This window comes from Heterodontus francisci, chromosome 16 (assembly GCF_036365525.1).
Source record: "Heterodontus francisci isolate sHetFra1 chromosome 16, sHetFra1.hap1, whole genome shotgun sequence".
Taxonomy (NCBI): Eukaryota; Metazoa; Chordata; class Chondrichthyes; order Heterodontiformes; family Heterodontidae; genus Heterodontus; species Heterodontus francisci.
In genome coordinates this window covers 63,502,324-63,520,961 of record NC_090386.1, presented here as the reverse complement: position 1 = coordinate 63,520,961, position 18,638 = coordinate 63,502,324, and the positions used below count along the sequence as shown (strand labels likewise).

The 18,638-nt window shown below is 45.0% G+C and overlaps 1 protein-coding gene across 1 annotated transcript; it reads right to left on the bottom strand.

Annotated features, from left to right (window-relative positions):
- Positions 1 to 15,211: 15,211 nt before the first annotated feature.
- On the bottom strand, positions 15,212 to 16,623 carry LOC137378290 (putative nuclease HARBI1). Its single transcript, XM_068048532.1, has 4 exons — positions 16,454 to 16,623; positions 16,211 to 16,364; positions 15,748 to 16,129; positions 15,212 to 15,312 (listed from the first exon to the last, which is right to left on the bottom strand). The coding sequence occupies exons 1-4, from the start codon at positions 16,621 to 16,623 to the stop codon at positions 15,212 to 15,214; spliced, it is 807 nt and encodes a 268-aa protein (XP_067904633.1).
- Positions 16,624 to 18,638: the final 2,015 nt, after the last annotated feature.

Sequence of the window (18,638 nt, the reverse complement as noted above, 5' to 3'; positions counted from 1 at the left end):
TTTTTCTTATTTACATTTTTTACAACCTTTTTTTTTGCATTTATTTCATTTCATCTTAGTTTGTTCAGTTTGCTTACCCACTATTTTTTTCAGGTTTTTTTTCAGGTTTACACTTGCTGCTGTTCAATATTCAGTGTATTCACACCTAATCTGTACTAATGCTTTGTCTTTCAACACACCATTAACATATTGTTTGCCTTTGCTCCGTGACCTTTTGGTCAGCTATGTGGCCTGGTCCAATCTGCACCTTCTCCTTTGTTATCTCTTGCCCCACCCCCACCTCACTTGCTTATAATCTGTGACTTTTCTAATATTTGTCAGTTCCGAAGAAGGGTCACTGACCCGAAACGTTAACTCTGCTTCTCTTTCCACAGATGCTGCCAGACCTGCTGAGTGATTCCAGCATTTCTTGTTTTTGTTTCAGATTTCCAGCATCCGCAGTATTTTGCTTTTATGCTAATATACTCTGTTGCTTTTCTTAAGCTGGCCACTTTTAAGGCCTGGTGATTCTTGGAAAGTTCTGGCACCTCAACTCGAGGAGCCAATAGACAATGCTTCAACTCATTCCTCCTCTGCCTCTTCAGGACATTGCGTGTCCTTCGCCTCTCCTCATCCTCTGCATCGGAAGGCCTGGGGCTCAAGGTCAAGAACTTGTCTGGGGAGGAGTACATGGCCTCGTGGAGGTACATGTCTGTTCTGGCTCATTTTGGTGCTGGCGGTTCTCTGGAGAGCAGAAGTGAGGGCGTAGCATAGTTGGATTTCCAGACTGCGCTGTCTGATGCTAGCCAGAGTCTGCGAGCGGGTTCCATTCCTAGGAGATTACCTCTTGGGAATCCTCCCCACTGCCAGCCTTTGCTTCTTCGTGGTTACAATGTTAATCTCTCCTTCTGAGTCACCGGAGCATGAAGAAACACTGCCTGTTGACAAAGACCTTTCACCATCTGAATTTGGAACTTCATTGTTTTGGTGCGGCATCTCTGAGATGAGGCAGATACTCTCCAAACCAGAACCACTGAGATCCTGGAAGAACAGTGACTCAATCTCAGGCATTAGGGGGCTGGACACAGGGAGTGCATCCTCTCTGAGGTGCAGTACGGCATTGCCTTTGAAGTCTCCCATGGCATCAAACCTGTCTGGTTGTAAGCCCTGAACTGACTCAACGCGGTATCCTTGGTCTATTATGCTGTAATGGGTACCTTGGTGATCTCATGGATAGTTACAATGTTGATGTCCTTACTTGCTGATAGACATGTCCATCATGTCTGGTCCAGTCATGTTTGCAGTTTCCATGCTGACTTGCCATAGCTGCACTGCATTGTCAGTATGCCACTTCAAGGGATGGGGTGACCCATTGTATGCAGATAATTTTGCAGTTGTCAGTTGTTTCATTCATTTCCAACAACTCTGGTACATATCCTTCAGGATTCGGACTGGTAGGGTGTTTGCACTAGCTTTGGTGTCAATCTTAATCCTGAGTGTGTGTTTGCCAACTTTCTTTGGGCACGTGATGTTAATAGTAGCAAAAACTTCCAATTGTTTGACTTCATCAACATGATGTGGCAGGGTCACAATGTGAAATGCCTGCTCATTTTCTGGCTGAGAATTGCTTCACTCTGAGTCTTGTTGCAGGTCTGTTTCATTGTAGACTTTGTGTATGGGCTTGCATTTATGCAGGTCGCTGGAGTCTCCTTGCTGCTGTTGCCCTGTTGCTGCACCTGTCTTCTGTTTGTTTGTGTCCCACTGGCTGTGTCTTTGGAGCCAGATTTCTTGCATCAGCAGGCCCAGTGTCCATTTGCACTGCACGCCTTGAACAGGTCTTGAAATGCAGAACAACTTCATGGTGAGTGGGACAAACCACACTTACCATACAGCTTGCTTGCTTTTGGCAACCTAGTTACGGTGCAGATACTGTTGGGTGCACCTAGTGCTTGCAGATACTGTTATCCAGCTAAAATGACTTCATATTTCCTGCCATCATCTAGCATCAATGCTGTGACCTTTCTTTTTCCCCAAAAGGTCTTTCTGAAATGCTTCAGTGGGTGTTGAGACAATCACCAACTTCAATAGTCGCTCCGACAGCTCAGTTTCTGAAAGATCACTTTCGTTGCCCTTACTATGACATCTACTGATGAACTGGTCTATTGATTCCTGTGGCTGTTGCCTGTAGGACATCAATTCCAGGTGCTGAATTCTAAAATTCACTCTTAATTGCAGCTGATCTTTGAGAATTTTCCATATCTTTGTGGGATCTTTCTTGTCCTCTTCAGATAAGCCAGAGGTGTGTAACCCCTCATTTCCAACTGCTATTAGTATTTTCACAGCCTGTTTCTCTGGTTCTATAGTCACTTGGCCTGGGAAGCATAACTGCATTCTTTGTTTAAAAAGTTTGAACTCAGAAAGGATATCAATGGCCTTCAAGTTCATGCTGGGAAATTTGGTATCCATCGTTCCACTGTTCTTTTTTCTGCTCTATATTTAACTTTGTTCAGCTCTGTGTGTGCCTCCAACACTGTATTTATTATGAATTTTCTATTTGTGGTTTGAAACGGGTTTTAAAACTTGTTCTATTCACTCTTTTATTTAGACTAGCTGCTTTGAAGGAGAGGAGCAGGTGTTTTACAGTGTTCACTGTTTATTTTGTTTTCAGCACTCCAGCTGTATGTTTACACTATTCAATAGGCAGTTCAAGGGTTTTACTTGCTTAATGCTCTGTCCAATGGTATAACTACTGTTGGAGGGTCTATAAACTACTCCCAACAGCATTTTCTGACCTTTGATATTCCGAATCCCCACCCATACTTAAGATCTTCTGAAAGGAAGCCTTGCATTTATATAGCACCTTTTAGGACCAGTGAAGTACCCTTTGAAGTGTAGTTACTGTTGTAATGTAGGAAATGCAGCAGCCAGTGTGTACACAGCCAACTCCCACAAACAGCAATGTGATAATGACAAGATAATCTGTTTTTTATGATGTTGATTGAAGTACAAATATTGGCCAAGACACGAAGGACAACTTCCCTGCTCTTCTGCAAAATAGTGCCATTGGATCTTTTTCATCCACCTGAACACAGATAGGGCCTCATTTTAACATTTCTCCTGAAAGGCAGCACCTCCAACAGTGAAGCACTCCCTCAGTATTGCACTGCAGTTATCCCTGATTTTTGTGCTTAAAGCTAGGAGTGGAATTTGAACCTAGAATCATGTAGCTCAGAAGCAAGAGTGCTACCAACTGAGCCACAGTTGACACACTGAGCTAAGTGCCTTTCTTACTACTGCCTTTATGTCATAGTCTAATATCAGGGCTGCTACTCTTCCTTTTCCATTCTGTCTGTTGTTTACCCTGGAATATTTATTTCCCAACCTTGGTCACCTTGTAACCTTGGGCAGGATTTTCCTTCCGGGGACGAAAATGGAATTCGGGACCGCTTACCACCAACAGTTACTGGCCCCAATTTTCATGGGGGCATCCCCTTAATTGGCCTTTGACACAGGTTTGATGGCCAATTTGGGGCCACAGGGGTTAGACTGTTTAAGTGGGGTCCTATTCATGTGCAGACACGATTTAAACAGACCAGGGCAACCAATACTGCCATTTCACAGTTCACCTTCAGTTTGAAAGATCACAGAATCATTGGATTCATCGAATGACTCAGGAGAACCAGAACTCTGGAACCTGGGGCAGGGCAGCCCCTCAATTCACTGATGCGGTTCTGGAGGTCCTCCTTGAGGCTGTAAGCAAGAGGAGGGAGGTTCTTTGTCTGGAAGGTGGCAGGAGGAGACCAACCCCCAGCCTAAGCAGCGAGATAGCTGACACAGTCGGCAAAAGGACTGTGCTGCGCAGAAGTGGGATCCAGTGTTGGAAGAGGTTTAATGATGTGATACATTCTAGCAAGGTGAGCGCAACCCTCAACCCTCAGGACAGGCCTTTGGATATTCACCCTCCAGTAGACACACCATCTGAGGACACATGCAGCTCCTGAACATTGGAGGGGTGTGTGCCCAGGGCATTTACTGACCCCTCAGAATGGCTGAGAGTCATAGTGCTGCTGAGGACCTGCCAGCATTGAAGCATGCAGTTCTAATGAATAGGAGCAGCTGGCATTGGCCATAGAGGCCAGCAGTGCCTTATCTCTCTCTCCTTTGTCCTTGCAGGAGAAACAGGCTCATAATGCCCGCAAGAGGGCCCAGACGGGTGGAGGGTTCCCTACATGCACTTTATCACTGCTGTGGAGGAGGGGGCCATTGACGTTGCCAGGGTCGTAGACTACGAGGAAGTCAGGCAAGGCAAAACGGGCATCTATGGGGGAGGTGCTCCATCACTGGACAAAGTGCAGCAACAACAGAGCTCAGAAGAGGCACCGGCACACTTTACAAGCGTACCCTCCACCAGCACCGATATAGTCACTTTGGTCTGTCCTCATGTGCAGTTAGATAGGGTGGCACTGGGTGATCAGCATGGCACTAGTGTACAAGAGAAAGTGCCAGAGGCAGAGGCAGCTTTGGGCAGTCCCCCTCGGAGGATGCAGGACAGTCACAGCCCTGCTCAACCTCATGGAGAGCCATATGCAGTAGCATGTGGAGAGTATGCAGGAACTGCACACTGCTGTTCACAGGATGTATGCCACACAATGTAGCCTGAACCGGTCAGTGGCGCTGATGGCGCATGGATGTCTGGAGGGGATGCTAGTTACACCTCAACAGGTGTTCCACTCCAACCAATCTGAGCACCAGCCAAGGGTTGAGGCAGTCACCGAGGAGAATGAAGGTGCCATCCCTCACAGAGCGCCATCATCATCAGCGACCTCTTTGGTCCCTCTGACGAAGGGAGAATCAGTGCAGCAGGGCCCAGTGATGGAGGCAGCGCTTGCAATGATGTAGCTGCAGCAGCCTCTGGAGTGCCTCCACTGACACCTCCATGATGAGGATGACCACCACATGCTCAGCTGTAAACAGAGACAAGTGATCAGGTTGCATCCACCTCCTTCGAGGCTACAAGGGGAGCACTGCATAGGAGTGGGCCAAGCACAGAGACCACTGCGTCGGACAGAGCACTGAATGGGTCACTGGGGTGTCTTCTACTTGTAACCATGCACTGTTTTCCTTTATGAGTGCCATGTAAATATTGACAAATGATGCCAGATGTGTGAGCCTCGTTTTATTAAGGCAGGACAAGAAAAGAGGGATAATGTGGTGAAGGAGAGCAAGGGTCCATCTATAGTGACAGTGAAATCTCTGGGCAAATGTGCATCCTTCATTGACGATAAAAATTTACATTTTTCAGGTTGCGTCTTCAATGGAAGTGTTCTCAGAGGCAGCTCAGAATAAGTTTCAGACCTTGCTTTTTCTCCTGGGTCACAGGGGCTCAGTCGAAATGAGCTTGAATCAGATGATCCCTGATGTTAATGGCATCCTGGTGAGATCTTCGAGTCCTACGCTGGGCCCGGCCACCTCCCTGGGCAGCAAGGGCACCTCTTTTTTCTTTTTCTTCCTCCTGCGCCTTCTCTGCCTCCTCGTCCTCTTCCACCTGCTGCTTCTGCTGTGGCTAGTTTTTTTGGCCAGTGCAGACACGATGGGCTGAATGGCCTCCTTTTGTGCTGTAATATTTCTATGGTTCCTCCGCTTCATCAGATGACCTCTGTCGTTCCAGGGCCTCACCCTCTTCAAAGAACATACCTCTCTGGAGGGCCATATTACAGAGAGTGCAGCAGACCACAACAATGAGTGAGACCCTTGCAGGAGTGTACTGCAGGGCGCCACATATCAAGTCCAGGCATCAGAACCGCATCTTTAGAGGTCCGATGGACTGCTTAGTGGTTGGCTTAGTGAATAAATGGCTTCAGTTGTAGCGTCTCTGTGCCTCTGACTTGAGTTCTTATAAAGGGGTGAGTAGCCATCTCTTCCAGGGGTAACCTTTATCCCCTAGAATCCATCCACAGAGTTTGGGGGTGGAGCAAAGAGCTGTGGCAGCATGGACTGGTGGAGGATGATAAAGTCACAACAGTTGCCAGGAAAGCAAGCGCTTGCCTGGAGGAAGCTCGTTGTGGTCACAGACCAGCTGATCATTGAGGGAGTGAAAGCCCTTCCTGTTGATGAATCTGACTGGGCAGTCACTGGATGTTTTGATGGCCAAATGGGTGCTCTGTACTTGGGGGAATTCAGCAATGGGGGTGAAATCCACATCCCTCTGTCCCTATGAGGCCACATCTGTCTGGAATTGAATGTACTGTCCAGCTTTCCCAAATAGGTCATCAGTGACCTGTGAGATGTAGTGGTGTGCAGCCATTTGCAAGATGCCACCAAGGTCTGCAGCTCATCCTTGGATGGAGCCAGAAGTGAAGAAGTTCAAGGCCACAGTGACTTTGATGGCTACTGGCAGGGCATGGTAACCAGGGCTGCAAGGTGTGAGGTCTTTGGCGATGAAAGCACATATCTCTGTGACCATTTGCCTGGAGAGTCACAGTCTCCTGCAGCACTGGTTATCGGTCATTTCAAGGTAGCTCCATCTTTGGCGGTAGATCCCATGCTGCGGGTATGACGTCCATGTCCTTCCTGCCCCTCATGCCTCTCCTCAGCCCTCCTGATGCCCTGATACCCTCCTTCCTAGGGAGGGTGTTGCTCCTCATCGCCATTGGACCCAAAATCTGAGAGTTCTGTCCCCATTGCCAGCAGCTGCTTTCCTTGTGCTCAGTCCAGGTAACTCGCCCCCCTCCCTGATGCCCCACAATGTCTGCAACTCATACTCCAGCTCAACAACTCTGAGCTGAAGATGCTCAAGCTGCTTACTGCGTATACGGTTGTCCGGGATTGCAATGCTTTCCACAAACTCTCACATGTTGCAGTCACGTTACACTACCTGCCCTGCCATGTCTGTCTATCCTTATCTATTTACTTGATTAGTTAATTAGTTACTGATTTAGTAAAGCAATAGCAAGTTACAGTTTCCCAGCTTGGAAACAAAAGAACACTCACCAGCTCCTGAAGGCAAAACAAAAAGAATAAAAAGCAGGAACTTGTCTTGAACAATATAAATCTCCGTGAAAGGCAACAGCTAGGCAGCCACCAGGAAGGTCTTTTTGAGGAAATGTAAAGTTTGTAAACATTGCATTTTAGTAGTTTATTAGTCATATGCAAGTTCTTTGTGTACCACCTACCTATACTAGGGGCAATTTATAATGGCCAATTTACCTATCAACCTGCAAGTCTTTGGCTGTGGGAAGAAACCGGAGCACCTGGCGAAAACCCACGCAGACACAGGGAGAACTTGCAAACTCCGCACAGGCAGTACCCAGAATTGAACCCGGGTCGCTGCAGCTGACTGGTGGTGTACCACAGGGATCGGTGCTGGGACCCTTGCTGTTTGTAGTGTACATTAATGACATAGACGTGAATATAGGAGGTATGATCAATAAGTTCGCGGATGACACGAAAATTGGTGGTGTCGTAAATAGTGAGGAGGAAAGCCTTAGATTACAGGATGATATAGATGGGCTTCTCAGATGGGCAGAGCAGTGGCAAATGGATTTTAATCCTGGTAATTGTGTGGTGATGCATTTTGGAAGGACTAATAAGGCATGGGAATATACAATGGATGGTAGGACTCTAGGAAGTACAGATGGTCAGACGGACCTTGGTGTACTTGTCCATAGATCACTGAAGGCAGCAGCTCAGGTAGATAAGGTGGTTGTGGAAGGCATATGGGATACTTGCCTTTACTAACCAAGGCATAGAATATAAGAGCAGGGAGGTTATGATGAAGCTGTCTAAAACTCAAGTTAGGCCATAGCTGGAGTACTGTGTACAGTTCTGGTCACCACACTATAGGAAGAATGTGATTGCACTGGAGAGGGTGGAGAGGAGATTCACCAGGATGTTGCCTGGGCAGGAGCATTTCAGCTATAAAGAGAGACTGAAAAGGCTAGGGTTGTTTTCCTTAGAGCAGAGAAGGCTGAGGGGGGACCTGATTGAGGTATACAAAATTATGAGGGGCATAGATAGGGTAGATAGGAAGAAACCTTTCCCCTTAGCGGAGGTGTCAATAACCAGGAGGCATCAATTTAAGGTAAGAGGCAGGAGGTCTAGAGGGGATTTGAGGAAACCTTTCTTCACCCAGAGGTGGTTGGAATCTGGAACACACTGTCTGAAGGGATGGTAGAGGCAGGAACCCTCACAATATTTAAGAAGTATTTAGATGAGCACCTGAAATGCCATAGCATACAAGGCTACAGGCCAAGTGCTGGAAAATGGGATTAGAATAGATAGGTGCTTGATGGCAGGCATGGACACGATGGGCCGAAGGGCCTGTTTCTGTGCTATACAACTCTATGACTATATGACTCTATGAATTCCAGTATCGGTGTGATGACATATATGTAGGTCATACATCCCAATAAGTGGCCGATCTCATGAAACAGCTGTTCACAATAGGCAGAATACTGACTGTACTCATCCAGCCCATACTTGCAAAATTCAGAACACAATGTCTAACGTTAGATGTAATTTCGCGATTGGACGGCACTTACTGAAAAATCCCTAGTGCGCTCAGAATTACACTAGCAACCAATTTAAGATTATCAGTCGGGCTTGCAATGTGGCTCACTTATGCTTGCAAGGAGCTACATATATTCATACACAGGGATCAGTCTCCTGAAATCAAAAGGAGCATGGCCAAATCTTCCACTTTTTTTGAATTAACAATAGCTTGGAGGACAATAGTTCCCTGGTGCATTCTCCATGGCACTTCCACAACCAGAGACGACTTGCCAAACAATTTTCTCATGCACCCTTTTCTCATGCAGTATAAATTGTTGATCCCTTTGAAGTTTATCATTCTGTCCTGATGATTGCAAGACGAAAAGCTTTGACAGCATGTCTCTTTTTTCAGCATATACATAATTATTGAGGATTTTATCTGACTAAATTGTTACGTGCAATCAATAACTGAAAAAAAATTATCTAGATAAATAGTTTGCTTTTAAATGCCTCTGCATAAGTTCCAAATCTTGTGAAGTATTTGCTGATTTTCTTGTCAACACTTCAGTTTAAAAATTTCAGAACAAAGGCACAATCATGACATGAAATTTCATTTGTTTGAGTAAGTACTCAACAGTACAGTTTAACTGTGTTTATGCTTTGCTGCAGTGAAAAATAACCCAATTAAATTTTCACTTATTAATCAGCAGCTTTGTTGCTATGCAAATCCTATTTTTATGACAACAAATGAATCAGAAATAAATTACAGGCTTACATATTTTCTTTTGAATTACAAAATTAGAATATTCAGGATAATTTCATGTTTACCCAATACACATTGCTACTTTAATGTTACTCACTATAGTCAATGTACAAAATGCCTGTAGATAGTATGCAAGGAAAAGTAAGAGGGCTGGGGAACTAATGAATAAATCCTTCAATTTGCATTCTAAAAGCTGCCTACGTACTTAAAATGCAGATCATCTTTCTTATTATTAAATTTAAATATTGCTTGGTTGTTACTGAGAGAATCCTGCCCTGTTGGAGGTGCTGCCTTTTGGATGTGATGTTAAACTGAGGGCCCCATCTGACCTCTCCAATGGATGTCAAAGACCCCATGGCACTATTTTGGAGAACAGTAGGGGAGCATTCTGGTGTCCTGGCCAATATTTATCACAGAAACACGTTATCTGGTCATGCATTGCTGTTTGTGGAAGCTTGATGCATGCAAATTGGCTGCTCTGTTTCTTACATTAATTACTACAGTGACTATGCTTCAGAAGTATTCCATGGGCTATAATATGCTTTGAGATGTCTGGTGGTCGAGAAAGGTGCCAAATAAATGCAATTCTTTTTTTTTGTTGTGGCATCAAAAGATTTGTTGCCATTGTGGAATTTTGCTTCACGTTTGTACTATTTAAGATGTTTGGCTCCAGATCTTCTGAGTTGCTGATACCTGTTTCTTTTCCAATTTAAAGGTTTTAATTAAATCCCCAGTGAAACTTTACTTTGAGGTTATTTTGTTAATCCAATTCATATTTCTGCTGGAATATATACATTGTTCAAAGATCAGAGTCAGGTCCATATTTGGCAGTTAGGACTTTGAGTTTATTTCAAGAATGCTGCTCATTTGTTCTGGCTGTTTCTGTTGGTAATAAGTTGGAATTTAACATCATATTTTCTCATTTTGATTAACTGACTTTTACCGAATTTAGGCTATATTGAAAAGCCTGAATGTCCTTATTAGAAGTTAGTAAACTCTAGCCAGCAAATCAAGATCTTAGATCTGAGTCAGCTACTTATTAACTACAGAACATTGTCGGGATACAACACACCACGACCTCATACTATGCTCTACAAACTCACAATTTGTATTTACCTGCTTGTATGTCTTTTTACAGGAACTTAAGAGACATAACAGAAAGCAGACAGGCATTATGAAAATGTTTATCTTGTATTTATTCACTAACATTGACTTGTGTTGTGTATTCATGGATTTCCTGAGCAACAATACATTGACTGACAGGGATTTTAAATGCTTCAAGGACAGAAGCAATAACAGATGTTACCAGATGCTACCAACTGAGCAAAGCTGACAGTATACTGGAGAACAGAAGGGGTCAGTTTTTATACCCGTTCCATTATCAGCTGAAGCATAGAAAGTGATATTAAATTTATATTGGTAGAAGGTTAACAATGGGCTGACTAGAAAAGAAAAGTGGGTAAAGGGCAGCCAGAACAAGCTGAAAATAAAGGCTCTCAGCTTAGAGAAGCTAAAATAATATTTTCTTTGATTTTGTTGACTAGGCTATCAAGTTGCCTTTAAACAATATTGTAGAAGTAGTTCTTATTTAAATCGTTTAATTATGATGATGAACAACAAAATTATTGCACTTTTTAGCCCATTGCTAACATTGCCAATATCAATTAAATAGCTCTTTCTGTACTTCAATTGATAATGGAATGGTTATAAACACTGATTCCTCCTGTCCTAGTTCTGTTCCTCTTTCTAGTATTATACTGTCAGCTTAGTTCAGTCAGTGGCATCCTCACCTTTGAGGGATCAGATTTTATGCCCACTTCAGGACTTGAACACATATTTTAGTCTGATAGTTCAGTGCAGTGTTGAGATAGTCCTGCATTGTCCAAGGTGTCATCTTTAAGGTGAGATGATAAACCAAAGCTGTCTACCTATTCAGGTTGATGTAATACCACCTGAAGATGAACATGAGGTTTTCCCAATGACCTAGCCAACAGGCCAGCATTCTTCGCTCATTAACAGCACCAGAAAAAGTTAACGGGTTATTTGTCACCTTGGCATTTGTGAGACCTTGCTGTAATTGAAGTAACTCATTGGCTATGAATTGCTTTGCGCTATCTTGAGGATGTCTAAGGTGCTATATAATTGGTAAATCCTTCCTCCTATGTTGTAGTTCAGTGTCAGGATCAAGATAGGAATATGAATTACCTTTTTTTTGCCCTACTGTTGCTCAGGTACATGCTTCATGCTGCTCAGTTTTGGTTGGCTAGTCATCCCACTGTAGTCTAAATAAGGAAGCTCAGGGGTACTGTAGCTGGCAATTGGTGTAAATTATACTGGACCAATTCCAGCTCCAGCACAAACTTGGGTTAGGGAAACCTCTTCAAATTGTCAGCCTTAGTGTAGAATAAATGGTGCTGCATGGAAAAAACTGATTAAATTAAATACATTGAATTAGAACTAGCTGCCTCCCTAGCCCAGCTATAACAATAGCTTTCACTCTGTCATGTGGAAAATTGCCTATGTCTGATCGGCAAAAAGAAGGACAATTAAACTTAGCCAATTACTGCTGCATCAGACTTTTGTTATTCTTTCATGGGATGTAGGTGTCACTGGCAAGGCCAGCATTTGCTACCCAATCCCTAATTGCCCTTGACAACAGAGTAGCTTGCTAGGCCATTTCTGAGGACAGTTGAGTCAAACATATTGCTGTGTGGCTGGAGTCATATATAGGCCAGACTGGGTAAGGGTGGCAGATTTCCTTCCCTAAAGGACATTAGTGAACCAGATGGGTTTTTACAGCAATTGATGATAGCTTCATGGCACCATTACTTGAAAATAGCTTTCAATTCCTGATGTTTATGAACTAATTGAATTTCAATTCCACTAGCTGCTATGGTAGAATTTAAATCCATGTCCCCTGGCCAGTAGCCCAGGCCTCCAATATACTAATGTAGTGACATTACCACTATGCCACCATCTCCCCGCAGCAAGCATTAGCAAAGTAACAGAAGGATCATCAATCGTACCATCAAATGACATCTACTAACCATTAAGTTGCCAGGTCACACTCAGTTCAGGTTCCAACAACAACAAAAACAACTTGTATTTAAATAGCACCTTTAACATAATAAAGCCTCCCATGGTACTTCACAGGGGTGTTATAAAGCAAAATTTGACATTGAGTGGGGTAGTGTGGCAGAGGCGCTTAGGGAGGGAATGCCATAGCTTACTGTCTCAGCAACAGAAGGCACAGCCACCAATGGTGGAGCAACTAAAATCAAGGATCCACAAGAAGCCAGAATTAGAGGAGCGCAGATATCTTGGAGGGTTGTGGGGCTGGAGGAGATTACAAAGATAGGGAGGGGCGAGGCCATGGAGGAATTTGAAAACAAGGATGAGAATTTTAAAATTGAGGCATTGCTTGACCGGGAGCCAATATAGATCAGCGAGCACAGGGGTCATAGATGAAGGGGACTTGGTGCGAATAAGGACAAAGAGAGATGACGTCAACAAGACTGGCTTGGTAGCACCACTACTGACTGAGCTGGCTGAGTCCTAAAGGACATAGTTGCTAGATTGGGTCAGCGGCAGGTGATGAGGGAACCAACAAGAGGGAAAAGCCTACTTGACTTCATCCTCATTAATCTCCCTGTCGCAGATACATCTGTTTATGACAGTATTGGTATGAGTGACCACTGCACAGTCTTGTGGAGATAAAGTCCCATCGTCATCGTGTTGTGTAGCACTACCACTGTGCTAAATGGGATAGATTTCGAACAGATCAAATAACTCAAAAGTGGCATTTCCATGAGGCGATGTGGACCATCAGCAGCAGTAGAATTGTATTCAACCACAACCTGGAACCTCATGGCCTGACATATCCCCCACTCTACCATGACCATCAAGTCAGGGGACCAACTCTGGTTCAATGAAGAGCGCAGGAGAGCATGCCAGGAGTAGCACCAGGCATACCTACAAATGGGGTGTGAACCTGGTGAAGCTACAGGACTACTTGCATGCCAAACAGCAGAAGCAACATGCAATAGAAGGGGCTAAGCGATCCCACAACCAACAGATCAGATCAAAGCTCTGCAGCCCTGCCACATTGTTATGACTGAGGCAGGAGGAGTGCACTGTCCTTTCAACTTCCACTTCTCCAGATGTCACAACATATATTTAAATGTTTACCTAGTTATCGATACGGTCAATCATATACTCTACTATTTATCCCATATTAAAATACACCAACCAGGTTTCTTTAATAAACAACAAAATTATCAGTTTATTATCAAACAAGACTTATCCAGTAACAAAGCAAAGCAGTAACTCACAGACTGAAATATGAAAGTTCCCTTATTAAATTCTACACACACACACTGAAAAAATACAGACATTCTCTCTGCAGAGGTCTATTACAAAAAAAGACCAAAAAAAAAGAATACTTTGGCCAAATGCTTGATAATTCTTGAAGAAAAAAGCAAAGATATGGAAGAAAGTCAGTTGACCCCTTTGGTCTGGCGTCCAGGTATACAGTGACGGGTCACTGAGATCTTTTCCAAAGCAGTTCTTTTCAGGCGGCATTGAGAATTAATCTAGCAGGTTTTCCAGCTTCTCAGGAGAGAGGCAGCAGCAGGGATTTTAGCTCTCTGACACTGGAGGCTGAACTTTATTAGCGCAGCGTACTTTGCGGCAGCGCGCATTGAACCCGGCGGCGTGCCTGCACTCAGCGCCCGCCGCAGAGCCCCCACGATGTTATGCATGGGGGATTATTAGCATCACTGTGACGCACTGCCCTCCCCCCCCCACCCATATTATGAGGGGAGAGGCGGGACATCCGACAGAGTGAGGGACCTTTTGTCAGCTGTGTAGCAGGTGGTGAGGCCCTATTTAAAGCACCTGGTTCCTGACAGCTGTGAAAGAATTGCTTACCTCACTGTTGAAGAGTGGGGCCGCTGTCAATCTGGCAGCAAGGCAGAAAGTGCTGGAGAAACTCAGCAGGTCAGGCAGCATCTGTGAAGTGAGAAGCAGAGTTAACTTTCAGGGCTGTGAACATCTGATCTGCTGAGTTTCCCCAGCACTTTCCGCTTTGCTGCCACATATTTACCCTGCTATGTCCCAGTGTCTTGTAAAGTTTCGATCCTCTTCTTCCACTCAAGTGTAACATTCCTTCTGGTAGGCATGCCACACCTGGATGAATAATCTTAATTTTGCACGTACTAGGACGCGAGACTCAAATGTACCATAAAAGGCAAATACAGAACAGAAATAAAACCATAATGGAAGAACATCTGCATACTATGGGCCTCTAATCATCTAACTGTGAAAAGCTGCAGACTAATATGCATTTGGAATCTGTATGCATTTCTCTGCTAACTGTTATGTAAAAAGACATGTAACTGCAATTAAACTATCTTTGTAAAGAACCAGGAGAATATGTTCATATTCTAGTTGCACTGCCAAATAGAAATATTACATCAATAATTATGATCAGCTGCTGCAGAAGCAAAGTGAAAGTGAACACGTGTCAATGTGTAATAGATGACAAACCATGACAACGGCACAGATTTCCTCATTAGTCCTGCATTGGTTTTCAAACATGTGCAAGAAAAACCTTGCAGCCAGAAGTTAGAGTAATTATACGGTGGAGTCACCTTTGCATTTAAAGGCGCACACCAAAAACCGAGGATAGCAGAGGGGTGCTCTAGGGTGGCCCCACAGTTCAGCAAAGCCTCGCTGGTCACTCTCCTCCAGGTTGTACAGGAGGTCCTTTTCACCAGCGATGGTAAGAAGAGGCCCTCCTGCCTGACAAAGGCAGCCTGGCTAGAAATGGCACAGGAGGTGAGCAGCTGTGAGGCCATCCGGTGTCAAAGGGTCCAGTTACGGAAGAGGGCAAACGATCACTCCCCCAGCCAGCCAGGGCCCTCTAGGCCTTGTGCACACAGGGTACGACCGCCAAAGTCATCCACAGCCAAAGGATAATCATATCAGCAGCCTTCCTGCAGTCAGGCTGCTAGCGCAGAAATGGCACTGCGTAGGAGCATCCGCAAGCATTTCCAAAAAGCACCGTGACTCAAATGGGTCTGCATAGGTGGCACAACAATGTAGAAAGGCCAAAACCAAAATCTTCTTCACTAACATGTGCATTGCTTTTACTGTGTGAATGAAGTGTGCCAGCATGTACCGATCATGACTTCTCCCGTTACATCATTGGCCTTTCAAAACTGCCAATGTATGGAATAACATCATTGTTGTGCCAGTATCACTCATGTGCATCTCCACGGATGCAGTAATATGGACAGTGGCTCAGTATGCTGCTGCCAGTAATGGTGTTTACAAAGATGTTGCAGATGCACACTGCTGCACAACAGGTGCCATGAGGGTGCTGTGTGGCTTGCAGAGCCCACGGTGGTTCCTATGGCGTGGAGCACCTTTGATCAATGAGGCACCGCCGTGCATTCCTAGCTTGCAGCTCGCCCTGCATGCGACGCCTGGATGCCCTCTGCCCTCCCATGTACCTTCCTGCTGTAAGTCCTCAGCATTCTTCTCGTCTGAGGATGAGTCCTCCTCACGTCTCTCCTCATCCTGCAAAGCCTCCCCCCTATTGAATGCATGGTTGTGCAGAGCACAGTAGACAGCAATGATGCGAACTACCCTTTCTGGCTCGTACTGCAGGGCACCACCTGATCTATCCAGGCAGTGGAAGCGCATTTTCAGCATGCCAATCGCCTGCTCAATGGTGGCTCTTGTAGCTCCGTGGCTGGTGTTGTATCTCTCCTCTGCAGCAGTAATTAGGTGTCTCACCAGCTTCAGGAACCATGTCTGCAAGGGGTAGACCTTGTCTCCAAGAAGCCACCCCTCCATCTGAGCCAGTTCAGTGAACAGCAACAGCAGCTGGGACTAGCACAGGAAGAAGGCGTCATGGCAGCTGCATGGAAAGTGGGCACAGATTTGCATGAATTGTTTCTGGTGGTCACATACCAGCTGTGTGTTGATTGAGTGGAAGTCCTTACGGTTTATGTATTCAGCTGGTCGCCTGGCGGGAGCCTTGATGGTCACATGGGTGCAATCTATGATCCCTTGCAGCTGCTGGAATCCCGTGATGGAGCCGAAACTAATGGCCCTCTTGTCCTGGCTTTCAGGGTCCATCGTGAAGCAATATAGTCACCAGCCCTCCGGAACAGGGCATCAGTGACCTCCCTGATGCAATGGTGCACTGCTGACTGTGTGATCCCAATAAGGTCTCCAGTGGGCCCCTGAAATGATGCAGTGGCATAAAAATTGAGAGCCGCTGTCATTTTGAGGGCCAGAGGCATAGGATGCTCACCGAAGCCCCTGGGCTGCAGGTCATCATTCAGCGGGACACAGAGATGTGTCATTGCCTCTCTCGCCATCTGCAGTCACTTCTGACACTGGCGCTCTGACATCTGCAGGTATGTCATGCGGGACCTGTAGGTGCGCCGCAATCTGTGGCAAGCTCTCCATGGGTGGTGATGGTCACGACCAGGGGCCTCTATGTAGGCTGCAACTGCCTGTTGGTTTTGCCTGCGACACATTTGGATCCTCACAAGAAGCGGATCAATTATTATAGAATGAACCATCCCCATCTCAAAGTGGCAATTAAACTCGGTTCCATCACTTCTTCAAAGGTTCCTGACAGGGCAGAGGTTGATGTTGAGTGGTACATCAGGTGCTTTCATGCAGTAGCTATGTGGCATGGCATGGCATTGCCTGTCTTAGCTCCCACTAAGAGTGGCACCACATGACCACATAAAGATTGTACAAGCTGCATCAATTAGCCAACCAGACATATAAGCTTCACATGCCTACCATTTCTGGCACTCTCCCCACATACAGAGTGTCATGAGTGCCATTGCTCCTTCACTGACAGAGGCAATCAATGGCACAGAGTTGACAACCTTTACGGAGGTCGAAATCGCAGTGGCTCCCGACATGTCTGCAGACGTGGCCTCTGCAATCCCATTCCTCCACCTCCTCCCTTCAGATATGCAAAGTTCAAACTCCTGTAATCCCCCCTCCCTCCTCCCTTCAAGAATGTAGAGTTCAGACCCCCTGTAATCCCCACTCCCTCCTCCCTTCAGATATACAGAGTTGAGACCCCTGTATATCTGGACTTACCTTCACTGTCCAGTACTCCTGCTTCTGATGTCCTGTCGGCTTTTATGTTTGTGAACGGGATGGCATTTGATGGCAGCCTGTTCAATGTAAAATGTGGAAGTGTGGAGCGCGAGGTGGCAGGATGCATAATCAGGCGAGGTAAGTACCATTTTATATATGGTAATTGGGGTGCCGCCGCCAAGCAGTGGGGGAGCTGCACCGAGGTCCCCGTGCTGCCGGTAATATGCAAAGGAACCTTCTCGACATCGGGGGTCAAGGCGGGCCTCTCCCGACAGAATTTTACAGGCCCCCCTGCCTTGACCCACAACATCAAGGGGCTGGTAAAATTCAACCCTGGATCTTTGCAGGGTTTCTTCAAAGAGGTAGAGAAAGAGGTGAGCTGGGTGTTTTTCCTTGAGAAGTTGATCTCCAACTGTTTGCAAAACAGTTCATACCCCAACTGAAAACAATCCAAACTCCAAAGAGCAGTTTAGAACCTCCTGACCACTCATAAATCTTGACATGTCACTTCTCTGTAAACATCCTTCCCAGGTCACCAAGGTTGTTGCTGTTTATTGAGCTTAAAGCACATGATTTCCAGCAAAGGTTGTTTTCAAACAACATCTCAAGTGTCCGTTCAGTGAACTTTGTAAAAAAAACACATCCATGTAATCTTTTCAGTTTTAAAACACAAGTCTTCAAAAAACATTTTTTAAATGGAAGCACTTTCATAACACTTCCATCCTTGAAGGAATGAAACACAATTTTTAAATGCTTTTCATTACAAAGAGTGAAAAAAACAGAAGATGAAAAATATTAAAACACATCTACACATGCATTTTCATTCACTCTTTACCTGTAGGCTTTGTATCATCTTTGCACTCATTTACATGAAAGAAAAGTTAGATCCTAGACGAAGCATCCGCAATTACATTATTTTTTCCCACAACATGGATAATCTTTAAGTGATAAGGTTGCAATAGTAAACTTCATTGGAATAGTCTGGCATTCTGGTTTTTAAATTTTTCCACAAAGGCTAGGGGGTTATGATCAGTATATACCAGTGTCTCTCTGTAGTTGTGGCGGACATAGACTTCAAAATACTTAAAAGCTAGTAATAAGCCCAGGATTTCTTTTTGCAGTGTTGAATATCTTTTTTGGTGTCAATTTAGCTTTTTGGAAAAGTCTCCCACTGGTCTTTCTATGCTTGATTCATTGTCTTGTAACAGGACTGCACCAACCCCCAGGTCAATAGCACCAATTGCTACCTTGAAGGGCTTAGTGAAATTTG

Coding starts and splice junctions, on each gene's coding strand:
- LOC137378290 (XM_068048532.1), bottom strand. CDS start 16,623: ATGGCGAGAGAGGCAATGACACATCTCTGTGTCCCGCTGAATGATGAC. Junction 16,365..16,453: donor GACCTTATTGGGATCACACA/GTCAGCAGTGCA, acceptor GGACCCTGAAAG/CCAGGACAAGAGGGCCATTA. Junction 16,130..16,210: donor ACTCAATCAACACACAGCTG/GTATGTGACCAC, acceptor TTCCTGTGCTAG/TCCCAGCTGCTGTTGCTGTT.